This window comes from Varanus komodoensis, unplaced genomic scaffold, assembly GCF_004798865.1.
Source record: "Varanus komodoensis strain SLA01 unplaced genomic scaffold, ASM479886v1 scaffold29_1, whole genome shotgun sequence".
Lineage (NCBI taxonomy): Eukaryota > Metazoa > Chordata > Lepidosauria > Squamata > Varanidae > Varanus > Varanus komodoensis.
The window spans coordinates 520,853-536,240 of record NW_025335759.1 but is presented as its reverse complement, the minus strand read 5'-3'; the positions used below and the strand labels follow the sequence as shown (position 1 = coordinate 536,240).

The 15,388-nt window shown below is 46.8% G+C and overlaps 1 protein-coding gene across 1 annotated transcript; it reads right to left on the bottom strand.

The window, feature by feature from the left end:
- Positions 1 to 398: 398 nt before the first annotated feature.
- Positions 399 to 15,109, bottom strand: LOC123026021 (IgGFc-binding protein-like). The gene is made up of 9 exons (XM_044435256.1): positions 13,948 to 15,109; positions 11,790 to 12,130; positions 9,980 to 10,553; positions 8,193 to 8,794; positions 6,693 to 7,260; positions 4,027 to 4,616; positions 2,386 to 2,965; positions 860 to 1,059; positions 399 to 488 (listed from the first exon to the last, which is right to left on the bottom strand). The coding sequence occupies exons 1-9, from the start codon at positions 15,107 to 15,109 to the stop codon at positions 399 to 401; spliced, it is 4,707 nt and encodes a 1,568-aa protein (XP_044291191.1).
- Between the last annotated feature and the right edge of the window lie 279 nt (positions 15,110 to 15,388).

The window sequence follows — 15,388 nt, the reverse complement described above, 5'->3', positions numbered from 1 at the left end:
ACACAGATTCCATAGCAGTGGACAACAAAAAGATCATTAGAAGCAGAATATTAATAAAAACAGTGACTGGTTGACCAAGGAGGGCATCCTGAACTAATGTTGCTTTAGGAGGCACTGAAAAAAGCACAGTATTGCTGCCTCCCGACCCTTGGAGGCAGAGCGCTCCAGAGAAAAGGAGCTACCACACGGATGGGTCTCCCCTAGGGGGCTCCTGTTGAGACACAGCTCCATGCAGCAGCACCATGAACAGGCCATCGGATGACTTCAGTCACTAGGCAGGTGGTTAAGGGAGAAGGAGCTCTGCCAAGCGTCCTGCTCCCAAGCGGCTGGCTCTTCCTATGCCAGCACCAAGTCCTTCAACCTGGCCCGGGAGCAGATAGGCAGCTGCTACGCTTCCCTCAGCAAAGGAGCTGCATCTTGAAAGGATTAGCCCCTCGCAGCAGCCGAGTCGCTGCTTGCTGCATGAGCGCCAGCTTCAGGACCAGCCTCTGGAGTTGGTCAACATCATCAGCCCAGGTAGGTGTGTCAGGCTGGATGACTCTGCAGCCTGGTCAGCACCTCGCATCAGGTGAGCTTCATTGACTAGCACTTTGTCTCCTCCACATTGTACAGAGGATCATTTGAACATGTCACAGTATATAAATACATTGCATAATAATAGTGATAACGATAATGCCTCTTGTTAAAGGGCTTCTGAGAAATTCTGAAGATGACAGGAAGTGTTTTGATATTTGAGTGGAAGGAATGCGGGACCAAGCAAGTCCAGACAGAAAAACAGGGAAATATAACCTGGTCCATGAGGATGGGTGGTGAGTCCAATAAAAAAGCAGGGAATGGGTGGCTTAGGAGAGCAGCTGACCTTGTAGTAGCGTCCGTTGTGGAAGCAACCGCAGCTTTCTGCGCGAACGCAGCCGAGACCGTCAAAGAAGAAGCCGTCGTCGCACTGGCAGCCCTCAGTGCACGTCTCCGGACATGGCTGGGGGTCCGTGATCTTGGCGCAGCTGGTGGAGCAGAGGTCGGCACAGAGCTGGTAGTGGCTGTTGGCTGGGCAATGCAGAGCTAAAGGGAAGAAAAGGCACATCTGAGCTGGAGCTGGGGCTTCATAGTCCCACTCTCAGGAAGAGGGCAGAGGGAAATGTCATCTGCTTGTCTGGAGGAGAGGGGAGGGGAAGGAAGAGAGAGTGGGGGACTGGCAATTAAACTAACATGTCACTGATGCTTTCTCAGACAAGTTCTGTCCAAAGCCGGAACTAGAATGGATTGGGGGTAAACATTTTTAAGATGCTTCTTTTCCCTCTCAAATTATTTTCCCATTCCTAGCTCTGACATTAGGAATTCTAGCTAGTGTTGGAGTTAGGAGGAAATCAAGATTTAAAGTGATTAACATGAACAATCTGTTCGTCTCAGAGCTGGATTTCAGAGGAGCAGTTTGGAGATGAATTGCAATCCCAACAACCTCCTTTGGATTCTGGAGCATTTACTGGGTTTCTGATCTGTTCTGTGCTTAATTTCATTTTTAAACAGTGATTCACATAAAGAAGAAGAAGAAGAAGAAGAAGAAGAAGAAGAAGAAGAAGAAGAAGAAGAGATGGAAGGAAGGAAGGAAGGAAGGAAGGAAGGAAGGAAGGAAGGAAGGAAGGAATTGATGTCTGGGAATCAGGACAGGAAGTCCAGATATTGTGTGCCTCTCATTCATTCATCACATTAAAAGAAATTTCTAGTAAACAATCATGCTTCCAAGAATAAATGGATTCAAAGTTAATCAAAGCATAAATTATCATTGTCTAAAGGCTGTGGGGACTCTCTAGTACACATGTATAAATTAAAAGAGAAACTTATATTCTAAAAGAGTAATTGCCAGCTAGTGGCTTGGACACCTGGGACCTACAAATGTTGAGAGATACATACAGGAAAGTCTAGAGAGCAATTCTACGATCCTGGGGTAAGCTCCTGGGGCCACAGATGAAGCTACAATCTTGACAAGTTTTCCCATCCCCTACCCCCAGCTTCAGGGTCCTCCCTCTAGACTGAGGAGGTTCCACAATTCCTGAACTGTTTTGTGAAGTCAGAATCCTGCCTTGAGACATTACCATGGGTTTTCATTTTGCTTACCTTACCTATGGTTTGCCAGAGAATGCCTATGAGTGTGTACTTATTTCTCCTCCAGCCTCCTGCACTTCAGTTAAAGCCCAGGGGAAGAAGGCATCATGAGTCCCTCCCTTCCAGAGGGCTTTTTCAGGGTAGGAAGCACAGGCTGCCTGGGAGGCTGCAGAGCAACGGAGAGATCTGCAGCAGAAAGACACGCACGCACGATGCCCACAGCTCCCTCACAGTGATTGAGCTCTCAGTGCATGCGCATCTCCGTGCTCAGCCATCAACACTCACGGCAGAAGGATGGGTTCCTCCAGGGTTCCACAGAGACCCCAGCCTCTTGGCAGGCGGACACGTAGCTCTGGATGCTCTGGCATAAGATCAGGCTCTCCCCATTGCCCAGGCACACATCGTAGACGCAGTTGTCGAAGTACACACTGGGGTCCACCTTGCTGTGGCAAGCCCTGAAGGGGCCATCCGAGGCGGTGAGGATCCCACAGTAGTTGCGCTGTTTGAAGATGGCCTTCTTCCTCTCCTCGCAGACTGGGCAGCTGCTCCCAGAGCACCCATCGGAGCAGGATCCTTCTGCCCCAGGGACTGGAACCTTCCAGGCAGCGCCAAAGGCAGCTGCATCTGAAGCCATCGTGCCATCCGGAAGGAGAAACTCATCCTCCTTCTGCCCATTGTAGTTGCCACACAGACCTTGCATCCGGCCCTGGTAAGTGCTTGGGACCATGACTTTCACAGAGTAAAACAGGTCATAGTTCACAATGAGGCCAATGTCTGCTTTGATCACAATATTACTGCCCTGCTGAGTAACTGTGACCATCCCAGTAGAAAAGCTCACAGGGAGAGATTGAGATATACCATTCACCTGCAAAAAAGGACAGCAAGTCTTGAGCAAAGCTGTCTTTGAATAAGAGGAGGTGGTTTACATGAAAGGATTCTATTGAATCCTAGTTCTCTTCGTCATATTGACCCAATGCCATCAGACTTCTAAAAGAAATGTGGTCCTGATTCCCCTTTCATCAATTAGATTAGAGATGGGAACCATCTGATCGATGGTGAGCACTGGAGGAAGTCGCAGTTCAGTAACATCTGGATGGCCACATATTCCTCCATCCCTGCATTAGATATAACATTTTGGAAATGTTTGAAGCTATGCTGGGGTGAAAGGGAAAGTTGGAAGTTTTTACACACACATTTATTAATGAGCTGCATCATAACATGAAACTTGCATTTATTACTTTGGGGGCTTGGAAGTAATTTAGATGATTTAATTAGCTGTCAGCATGCAGAATAGCATGACAGAAATTTTTGAAAAAAAAAGAATGCTTGCATTTAAACAAGTGGAGCTGCATTACTAAGTTATATATGTACAACTTGAGCCTTGCTTTCAAGCATGACAAGATAAAGTAAAAGCTGAGGATCAAATACCTTTATCAATATTAGCAGTGTGTCAAGCAAACAGGAAAATAATAGCATTTATTATTGACAGAAAGAGTGTTATTTTTCTGGAACAAAAGCAAGCTGTGTTTCTTCAAAACCACATTTAGAGCACAGCACAACTGTAGCCCTCGGGACTCTCTGGCTTAGGGGCATCCTATACAGAGTGGAAGGGCAGTTAGATGGTCCAGTATAAATCTGGCCTTCTACATCAGCTGCCTATCAGGCAAAGACTGATATTTCTTTATTTTTTACCTTCAGGGTCAATCATTCACTCAATCAAACAAATGACACCCCCCTCCCGCCAAAGAGTGGGGTACAAACATATGAGCCAAACCCCTGCATGTACTGTCACAAAGAAAGCCAGATGATTCTGGATGCTGTCTGGCTGGTGGAAGGACGCATTCATGAACCAAACCATGCTTTTATGCAAAACGGACTGGCTGAAGGCCTAAGGACCAGTGTCTCCTTGCAGCATAGCAGACTCACCTTGACTTGTCCCTTCTTCTTCTGCAGCAAGGTGAGGGTAATGCCATAGATCTTGACAGAAACCATTTTGGTAACAGAGACCTGCCCATTCCCCCAGGGTTCATTCTCCACATTGACGACAAAGGGTACCAGGGTCTGATTGTCCCCATTGGCTTTAGCCAGGGTATAGGTGCAGGTGCCCTGGAAATCAAAGGCCAGTCCATCGAAGGAAAGATAATGCGGGTCACCAGATGCCGAACAAGTGGCGTTGCCAACAGAGTAGCATTTCTGGATGCCATCCAACAATCTACATTCCTCGTGGGGTCCACAGGAAAATGCCATGCACTGCACAGTCCCCCCTGCTTGGCACACACAACGCTCCTGGCATGTTGGGTAGAAAGTCTCTCCTGCCAAGTAGTACTGGCCTTGATGGATGCAGCCGCACTGGGACAGCGGGACGCATTGGTCGCCACTCAGCACAAAGTCCTCGTTGCACACACAGCCTTCCCGACACTGAGCTGGGCAAGGGGCTGGAGCGTAGAGGCTGCTGCAGGTCTGGGGGCAGCCCTGAGCACAGAGCTCGTAGTGACTGTTTGGGGTGCAAGACAGACCTGCCAATGAGAAAACACAAAGGTGAAGGCAAGAGCTTAGCTGGAAAGCAGCTTCAGCATGGTAAGCATGGGGAGTGGGGAGGTAAGTACAGCTTGGTGTTAGGCTGAGAGCCTCCCTCTCCTTTAATAGTCCCATCTGGGCCCATCAGACGCATGCTTGCATCCCTCCACGGCAGTGGTAGCCTCTGTTTAGACCTAAATCCCTATTTGGGGTCAGTGAAGTACCCCACCAGACAGCATCAAGACAGAGCATCCATCTGCAGTTGTGAGTAGGTGAACTTCAAGCATTCCTGAAATTTATTTATTTATTTAAAAATTTCTATGCCGCCCCATTCGCCGAAGCGTATATGGACGTAAGCGCTCCTTCAGGTAGCCAGGACCCAAGCCATTTAGGGCTTTATAGGTCATCACCAACACCTTGAATTGGGCCCGGACTTCAATGGGAAGCCAGTGAAGCTGACGGAGGACTGGAGTCATGTGAACATAATGCCCAGTCCCCGTCAGCAACCTGGCAGCTCTATTTTGAACCAATTGAAGTATCCGGACCGTCTTCAAGGGTAGCCCCACGTACAGCATGTTACAGAAGTCAAGGTGGGAAGTCACCAAAGGGTGTGTCACTGTCGCCAGGCAGTCGTACTCCAGGTAGGGGCGCAGCTGATGGATCAGCCGAAGCTGAAGGAAAGCGCTCCTCGCCACTGCTGTCACCTGAGCTTCCAATGAAAGCTCTGGGTAAAGGAGCACTCCCAAGCTGCAGACCTTGTCCCTAAGAGGGAGTGCAACCCCATTCAGGACAAGGTTCAATTCACCCTCTCCGAAGCCCGATCCGCCAACTAACAGGACCTCTGTCTTGTCTGGATTGAGCTTTAGTTTATTGGCCCTCATCCAGCCCATTGCCTCGACCAGGCACTGGTTCAGCACAGCCACTGCCTCACCTGGATTGGTGGAAAACGAGAGGTCGAGCTGGGTATCATCAGCGTACTGATGATTCCGCAGCCCACAGCTCCTGATGACCTCTCCCAGCGGTTTCATGTAGATGTTAAACAGCAAAAGGGACAAAATGGACCCCTGCGGTACTCCATGGCATAGCTGCCATGGCGCAGAGCCATAGTCCCCCAGCACCACCTTCTGGAATCGGTTATTGAGGTAGGAGCAGAACCACTGCAAAGCAGTGCCTCCGACCCCCAATCCCGCCAGCCTGTCCAGAAGGATACCATGGTCGATGGTATCGAAAGCCGCTGAGAGGTCCAGAAGAACCAACAGGGATGCACTCCCCCTGTCCTTCTCCCTGCACAGGTCATCGTACAGGGTGACCAAGGCAGATTCAGTACCGTACCTGGGTCTGAAGCCGGACTGAAATGGGTCCAGATAATCCGTTTCATCCAAGAGAGCTTGAAGTTGTCCTGCCACCACTCGCTCCAACACCTTGCCCAGAAACAGGAGGTTGGCCACTGGTCTATAATTAGCAGCCATCTCTGGATCCAATGATGCCTTCTTCAGGACCGGTTGGACTACTGCCTCCTTTAAAGGGGCAGGTACCCGACCCTCCCTCAGAGAAGTGTTAACCACTTCCAAGATCCAGATCCCAATCCCGTGCTTGGAATTATTTATTAACCAAGACGGGCAAGGGTCCAATAGGCAAGTGGTGGGACGAAATGGCAGACAAATACACTGGAGCTTCATTTCAAAATAGAAATGCCACACTCTCTCTAATGAAGAACATTTGCTCAGGGCATCTGCACTTATTCCAGGAAGTGCTAGATCTCTGAGACCAGTTTAGAGAACAATGTGGAAGCCTCCAGGCTATTTCAAGCTGAATGACAGTTTTACCTAAAATGCCATGCTACTGATTCTTTTGAGCTAGAAATTTCCCAATTCTGCTATAGCACATCTGTACCACAGTACCACCTTATGTTTTGTTAAGAGAATACACAGAAAGGTAGAAAAAGGAAAATCACACATAAAAGACCCTTGCTTAATCCTGCAAAGAAAATGGAAGCAGGAGCCTCCGTAAAGGGGCAGTCAAAACCTTCATGCAGAGGAGACTCCGGCAATGTTGCTCCGGCGAGTTGCACTTACTGCAGAAAGTGTCAGATCTCCACTCATACAGGACTGCCCCAGCTGCCTGGCAGGCTGCCGCATAGCTGCTGATGAGCTGGCAGATCACAGTTTGCTGGCCTTCGAAGAAGCAGTAATCATATACACAATCTTGGAAATATCCCTCTGGGTCAATTTTGCTGTGGCACTCTCTGAAAGGGCCATCCTTGGCTAGGATGAGTCCACACTCCTTGCCAAGCTGCCGTTGCTGTTTTTCAATGGCTGCGAGGTCAGCGCACTCTCCCTTGTCCACCTCTGTGCAGCCTGGTACCTCTCGCATTTTCCAGCTTTGACCGAAGGCTGATGGGCTTGGAGCCACAGTGCCATTTTTCATGGTCAGCTCATCTTGCTTGTTGCCATTGAAGTTGCCACAGAGACCACAAAGGGTATTGGCATAAGTGCTGGGCACAGTTACTGTGACCCGACTTTGCCAGTCAAAGGTGACAGTGAGACCGAAGTCCGTCTCGATCACGGCCTCTTGCCCTTGTCTATGTATAGAGATTCTCTTGCTTTCAGTGTAGTACGGCAGGTTGGTCAGCAGGCCATTCACCTAGAACCATTCAAAAGAGGAGGCATGGGAATTTTGGCAGGGCCTTTGTGTTACCCAGAAGCATAAAAGGAAACTGTGCGGTGCATCATGAATGATTTCCAACTCACTTCTCTCTGCTCCATATTAATTTTCTTCTCAAAATATTTTCCTACTGATTTAGAGTTTTTGTTTGGTGTAACATTTCTCCTAATACAAAATAGTTTTTAATATAAGGTTTATTTGCTTCATTTCTCTGGTCTCTGGAATGAAGAAAGCAACAACTCTGTATAATAGACTAATGAAGGGCTGTAGTTTCCCAATAGTCATTGGCTGAAAGCAGATTTGTATGATCACAGTTCTGAGAAAAAGAATGATGTGTTTTCAACAACGTTGAAAATGGACACAAGACAAAGCTGGCTACTTAATCTTTCTTCTGGAAACTAACCACATAGAGGAAAGGAGCCATGCCCATATGTCTAAACTGGCAAGTAGATTCCACCTGTTACTGGAGAATGTCAGTATTAATGTTCTAGACCTCTGGGATTGCATGATGATCAAATAAATCCATCAACCCATTTCGCTTGAAATACTTTACCCATAATTGGCAGGAAAGCTTCCATAAGAAAGCAGAGAGAAGGACAATTCTCAGAGTGTGTCTGCAAGAACTTCTGCCTTGAAGCCCTGCTCCATTCCAAATGCCCCACCTGCCTAAGAAGATCAAAAAGGAGATCCTCCTCTGAATATAGAGTTAAGGGACCAACCTATCTTCTCTCTGCTCCTTGTTTCTCCCCCTCTTAGTTCCATGTTTAAAACTCTGAGCTTTTTATGGCATACAAAGCCAGGCTGTAAATTTCCCTGGTGTGGTGGGATGAATAATGTCCAGACATGGAAATAAAGTTTAAAAAATGACACACCTGAATAGAAAAGTACGGAACAATATTTGATCCACTCACCATGACTTTTGCAGGGTTTCTTCTACTAATCACAATGGATGTCTCATACACATAGATCTCAACATCCCGGGTGAAAGACACAGCCTGGCTGCCTCGATGATCATTTTGGACGAGGACCAAAAAGTCTACTAGGTCCGTTCTCTTCTCACACAGGCCAGTGAACTGATAGACGCAGGTGCCTTGGAAGTCAAACTTCAGACCATCAAAGGTAATGTAGTGAGGATCCCCTGAAGCCGAGCAGGTGGCGTAACTGGTGGGGTAACAGTTCTGTATGCCGTCCTCCACCCTGCACTGCTCTCCACTCTTGCAGCCCGTTGCCTGGCAGGTCACTTGTTTCGTTTCTGCATCACAGGTGCAGCGCTTGGTGCATGCAGCGTCTCCCCAGAACTGCTCACCGGGGGAGTAGAGCTTCCCCTCAAATAAGCACCCACAGGCAGACTCGGGGACGCACCGTCCTGCATCCAGCACAAAGCCGCCATTGCACTGGCAGGTCTCCACACAAGGCAAGGTGGAGCAGTTCTGGGGACCGGCTTGAGCATTGCAGGTGGTAGGGCATGGGGGCCCACAGGCCTCATAGTGGCTGTTCTCAGGGCAGGAGAGAGCTGTCAAAGAGATTGGATACGCGTCAAGAGGGCAACATCAAAGGAGCGGAAGGCCCTGTGCTATGGTGGATTTTGCTAGTGTGGCTTAGGGGACGGAGTGCGGGACCTTGACCACAAATGCTGTTTACTGAACCTGCCTCACAGGGCATTGCAACCTGGTGCCTGCAGCCCCCAGTGTGTCCCCAGAGATGTCTTTTGGCACCCTCCCCCGTTTATTTGGTATGAATGCACGCATGCATTTTAAATCAGCACATTTCCATACCAGCAGGGGAGATTACTGTGAAATATGCTTCTGTTGGCGCTGAAAACTGTGTTCAGGGAAGTATTTCCACATGTCAGGGCTCAGACACCAGCACTGCCTCAGTCTTCTAGGCAGTGACTTGCCCTTCACCACACCTTCCATGAAGGTCATTTTGTGCCAGGGCCCAGGGTTGTTTCACAAATTTCCAAATGTGCCCATCAACCAAAAGGTGGCCTGCCCCCAGTCCCTTGGGTGGATGGAACGGTTAACCTTGGGGACATATCCCTGAACCGCTTGGAAAAATGTGTGCAGAACATGCAAATTTGCCTTCCTAGCTAACATACCTTCCCTGTTAATAACATGGAGATGGTCATGCAGCATTTTGCTGTATGATAAAAGCATTTTTCTTCTGTTCTATTGCTATTAACTGCATATACATTGTACTTATTTTGGTTTTAGTTTTGCATGTGCTATGTAAGTGTTACACATGCACACATACCCTGTAAGGTATGCATTCCTTATATTACAGATGCAGGGCTAAACCCAAAAGTGGGGTTTGATAAAAATGTACAGATTGTAAGCTGCAACATGATAAAATGGCAAAGGAGGTAACTAAAGGATGTTGTATAAATGAGCCATGAAGCTCCAGGTGGCAGGCAAGAATGTTCTGCCTTGGCTATCATCTTCTTTTCTGGAGACATTTTAACTCATGTCTCTGTAACAATGAGGACAAGAATCTTGCTTGACAGCAGCATCCATTATTTTCTCAAGGATCCACTTCTGTTTTAGGTCCAGTGTGAAAATCCATGTGGACAGAACCTCAGAGGGTGATGTGTCCTGGCTAGACTCTGTATACCTCAAGGTGTCTAGGGATACACTATATTAGAAACTGGATTACTAAGAAAAATCTAGTCCTTTTTGGCTCTTTGCCCAGTGACACTCACAGCAACCAGTTAGAGACCTCCAATCAGAAACAGCAGCTCCCTCCTTCTGACAGGCTTCAGCGTAGTTCTTCAGCGCCTCGCACAACACATGCTTGAGACCATCATTCAAGCAGAGATCATAAACGCAGTTCTCCAGAAAGATACTGGGATCCACCACAGAATGGCACTGGCTGAATGGACCATCTCCCACTTTGCTGATCCAGCCACAGAACGGCTCATCTTTATATTTGATGACCATCTCTGGTGGGCAGCTTTTGCATTCCCCGTGGCAGTCATCCCAGCAAAACCTGTCACCATCCTCCACCTTCCAGCTTTTCCCAAACTGCACTGGACTGGGAGCCAAATTCCCTTCGGGGGTACGGAAGTCATCTGTGGGGTCTCCATTGTAGTTTCCACAGAGGCCACACACGCTTTCCCAAAAGCTACTGGAGATCTTCACCACCAGGTAGCTGTTCCAGTCATAGGAGACCCTCAGTGAGAAGTCTGTCTCAATAAAGGCAGAGCCTCCATACTGGTACAGACGGAGCTTCCCATCATTCAAGGAGATGGGCAGTCGAGTCCGCTGATTATTTACCTACAATGGAGAAGAAAGATCCAGCAAACAGCATTCAGATACTCCCCCCAACACAAGGCCATTATGCATTTAACCAAAGAAGTTGGATTTCCCATGGTGGTGCTGGTAACAGCATCTAGCAAAACCTAAAACAAAAATAAAGATGGACAGATTGGACAGATGTGCAGAACAACTGAGAATGTTTAGCAGTCATAGTAAGACCCTCCTTTTTCTTGAAGCACACAGAGGTTTTGTACAAGCATTTGTGTCCGAATTCCAAACCTCAAGGCTATTCACTATATGGCTGTGTAAAATGTGGTGAGAAGGAAACTTTCAACTTGAAGGGGGAGAGCAAAATGCAGGTACCCCAAACAGGAGGAGATTCCCCAAATGCACTTCTCCCAAACAAGATGGGAGCCACAGTTGGTGGAAATGTCTTGGCCTTTTATTGCTTGTAGTGATACGGACAGTTGAACAGCTCTTTTTGGGGTCTGGCAATTATTCTGTTTCTTAAGTGATGCCCAGGACTGGATGTCACTGGGGGATTGTGGGAAAAAGGACAGCTGCACAATTTTTTTTAAAAAAATCAACTCCTCAACTCAATTCAACTCGATAAACTAAACAAACTTTAACGCTCCATCTGCCTGGGCTGAATAATAAGCTGATTTACCCTTCATTCCTTGAATCCCAATGACTACTCAGTTTCCACCAAATACCATAAAATCTCAGCCTTGCAGTGAGATCCCCCTTTTCACTGACTGACAGACTCCCTGCTTAGCCAATTTTCTGTTCCCTTCCCCCAGTATTAAGAAGGTGAAATCTTTTCATATGAAACTGCCTATCAAAGCTTTCCCAGCATCACTACTGATTCAGAGAAGAGAAGGGATTTGTGCCTCCTTCAACTTCACCTGAAGAGAAAAAAGCAAAGGAGAGCTATTTGCATTAAAACTGTTTTTCAGGGATGAGCTTTCCACTGGAAGATCTGCCAGACATTTAGAAAATCTTGGGAAAGGGATAACAAAGGCATGGTGTTAATGTCTCAGATATCTCCTGTAGACACGAGCCACACCACGCTTTCCTCACTCACTGAAATGGAACTGCAGTTCTCTCAGCATGAGGGCTGAGCAAGAGAACCAACTGCAAAAGCAGTTTTCAGAGCCCTGGGGAAGCATGCAAACAAAACAAGTATGTCGCAACTGCAGCAGGAGCTTGGGGAGGTGGGAGAGAAGTAGGAAGATATTTGTCTTTCTGTCTTACCCTCACAAATCCGACCTCATATCTTGCCACAGAGATGGTGACATTATAAATGGTGGCTGTTACTAAAGCAATGTAAGAAACATGAGGGTTGCCCCTGTTCTCGTTCTTGGCCACAATGCTGAAGGAAGGAAGAGACACATCCTGGCCACAAGTCCTGGCGATGATGTAGGTGCAGGTGCCCATGAAGTCAAATTTCCTCCCATCGAAGGTGTAATAGTGCGGATCTCCCTGTGCCCAGCAGGTGGATTCGGACTCTGGTACACAGACTGGCTGTCCATTTATGATCTCACACTTTTCCTTCTTCCTGCATTGCACTGAACTGCAAGAGGGCACTGGTTTGTCTGAAATGGAACAACTGCGATGTCATTGCAAAATCAAGACTGGTTGGTAACTGCTCAAGGCATGCCTGTATTATTAATATTGTCACCTTGTATTTATAGCTGCCTTTCTTCCTCTTGCAAGGAACCCAAGGAGGCATAACAAAGTCCACCTCGACTCCCCTGTATCCTCACAGCAATCCTGTGAGGTAGGTTAGGGTGAGAGGGACTGATTGGCCCAAAGTGAGCTTCCTGGCCAAGTGGAGGCCAGAAGGCAGCCCTCCCGGGTCCCCAGTCCAACACTTGCTCCATCATACCACACTGGCTTTCATTTCTGTAGGCAAAAAGGGGGACTTGTTAGATGTACTCAGAAACCCGTATGGGCATTTGTGAAGTCAACCAGCTTTGGGCCATCAGTTTGGGTACTTACAATGGTCACAGAGAGAAATGAGGCATTGAATTGAAGTAGTTGTCTGTTTGCTTGTCAGGGGTGACTAAGAATTAACCCAGGTAGGGAGTATGAGAAATTTCATATCAAACTGGTTTTGACCCGGATTTACCCAGGATGTCCATTTTTGAACACAGATTTGGACTTGGATATAATCTACTGTTGAAGCAGGTCTGGATTTGGGGATGGGAGTTGTCCCCCCCCCAGCAGGTCATTTTTTAACAGCTGCTGTGCACATAAATGGCTTGCTGAGAGTAACCCCCACTCACCCCACCTGGATCTGCGTCTGAGTTGAAGTCCATTCATTTCTGCTCTCACAATGAGATTTGTGGACTCAAGAATTACATCCAACAATATGCATATATTTGAAACATGCCCATGAAAAGCACATCCTTTTGAAAAAAATATGGACAAATATGCTTTCATCAATGGGAGAAGAATGTCTATATTTGATGCATACATTTGGAAAATATGCATTCAAATATGGATGGAGTTTCATGTAAAAAGAAAAAAAGATCGCAACCTGATACAGACTCAAGTCAAAATGAGAATTGAGATGAAATTCAGAGAATTTTGGTGAGCTCAAGTTTTGCTGATTCATACATCCCCAACTTCAGGCAATATGGTAGGAAAGTTTCATAAAAGTTGTTACTTCTTTTGCATGAATCTTAGCCTATTAATATATGCAACATAGTGATAGATTAATGGAAATATTGCAATCTGGCCCTTCCAGTCTCCTAACCTAGCTACAGTTTTCAACAAAAACTGTTACCCTGTTATGTTCTCCCTGCTCCTTTCCATCTAGGGTTGTACCATCAGATGGGGATGGAAAGAAGCAGGGGTGGCAGGAAACAGATCTGCAGACGTGTTGGACCTCAGCTCCCAGTGTTCGTGACGGTTGGTCATGCTGGCAGGGGCTCCCAGCACTTGAAATCCAAAGCAATTAGAGATCTTCCTTCTGACCACCCCTGGACTACCGGGGACACCATTCAGAAAATTAGCTGTTGCATGGACAGATCTTTAAAAGGGTTCCCAATCCATAGGTGGGATTTGACCCTTTGCCACCTCCTCTAATTCTGATCCAGATTTGTCTGCAATTTGCACTAGAGAAAGCTTCCATTTCTGCAATCAAACAATTCCTTTATCAATACGTGGAAAAGTTTCTGACCTCTTCTGGGAAAAGCAATGTGGATTTTTCAAAACCTCTGCTGGATTTTTTAAAGGTACCCATAAATATTAACATAGGCAAAATAGGCAAATCTGTCTATTCCTTCTAATCTTCCTGTGGGATGTATGGAACTTCTGCCTGAATATATCTATGTTATCACTACTTTATTACACATTCATTTGCTGCATGGAACCAATACATTTATGCACAAATTAAGATACTTACTACAGGAGCACAGGGCCACAGAACCGTAGCCGTCATACTGTGCAACTCCAAGGACGAGGAGCCCGAAAGGTGTACTGGGGTGTTGTACAGAAAGGGAAGTAGCTTCTGTACCCAAACTGTAATCACCCCATGAATATTGTGTGCCCTGGACGGGTTTCCACTGGACATTCATGATGGCCTCCTTTTGTATTGTGATCCCACTGGATTCAGAGGTATTGGCTATCAGGACAGCATAATTGTGAAAATGGGCCATCCCATCAATGTGGTATGACATGCAATAGCTGGTTAAGGCTGGGATGTTGATCATGAATGGGTCATAGACTTCATTTTCTCTTGTGGAACCAGGGAAGAAGAAAATAATCTGGATTCCAGCATCTGCAGACACGTATATGGGGTGAGAAAGCTGCTCATCCAACTTGAGAACTTGTCCAGCCACCACATTGTGGGAGTTGTGGTTGTTTCCAGACTGGATTTTGATGCAAGTGACTTTGGAGGCAATTATATACAAAGTGTCAAGTCTACTGTAGAAGGGCAGAGGAGGGACAATGGAGGTGTTACCCCAGCTGGAAACAGGCAGGAGCTGTTCCACAACATGATCACAACTTGTGAACTTCCAGGCACAGCTGTGCCCACTCAAGACAGCCACAGGTTCCTTAGATTCAATTCTGCTGCCGGATAAATCGACTGAACTCTGCAGTTGGATTGCTTGGAAGGAGTCGAGGTCAACAACAAGCCTGCTTCCAGCAGGATATACCTGACCTTTGAATATGACAGACCCTTTTAGGTGAACATCAACTCTTGTGGGAAATGTGTAGGCTAGAATTGCAAATTCCTTGAAAGTATTTGCCCGGTCACCCATTGGAGTTATGGCATAATACTCTTTACCCAGCTGTTGAACTGGATAAACTGCTGTGGTAGCACTTGTTTGATGCTTGTAGTTGCGGGACAATACAGAGATTTCTTTGTCAGCTTGGATTCTCACAGTATGGTCAAAGATCTGCGTCCCCACCATTTCTATGGAGGTGGGGAGCTCAATGGACACTGTTTGTCCTGCATCAACAGAGATATCTCTCTGAAAATTGGACTTCTGCACGGTCACTGTAACAGTGGTTCCAGGATGATGCCCTGTAATAAGCAGCTCAAATTTTGCGTTGGGTTGCATTTTCCCATTGTTTTCCATGAAGGCTGTGATGAATTCTTGTCCACATGAACTTGTTCCACACGGACCTGAAAGAAGGAAGGAAGGAAGGAAGGAAGGAAGGAAGGAAGGAAGGAAAAAGCAAATGTCATAATTCAGCTATATAAATTTATGGTGAGGTTTAGATGAGATGTTGTTCTTTTCCAATTTACACAGCATGCAAGGAGCAGAAAACAGCCACTTATCAAAAAACTCAAGTAACTTACCTGTGAAGAAAAGGCTAAAGTGTTTGAGATGTGAATA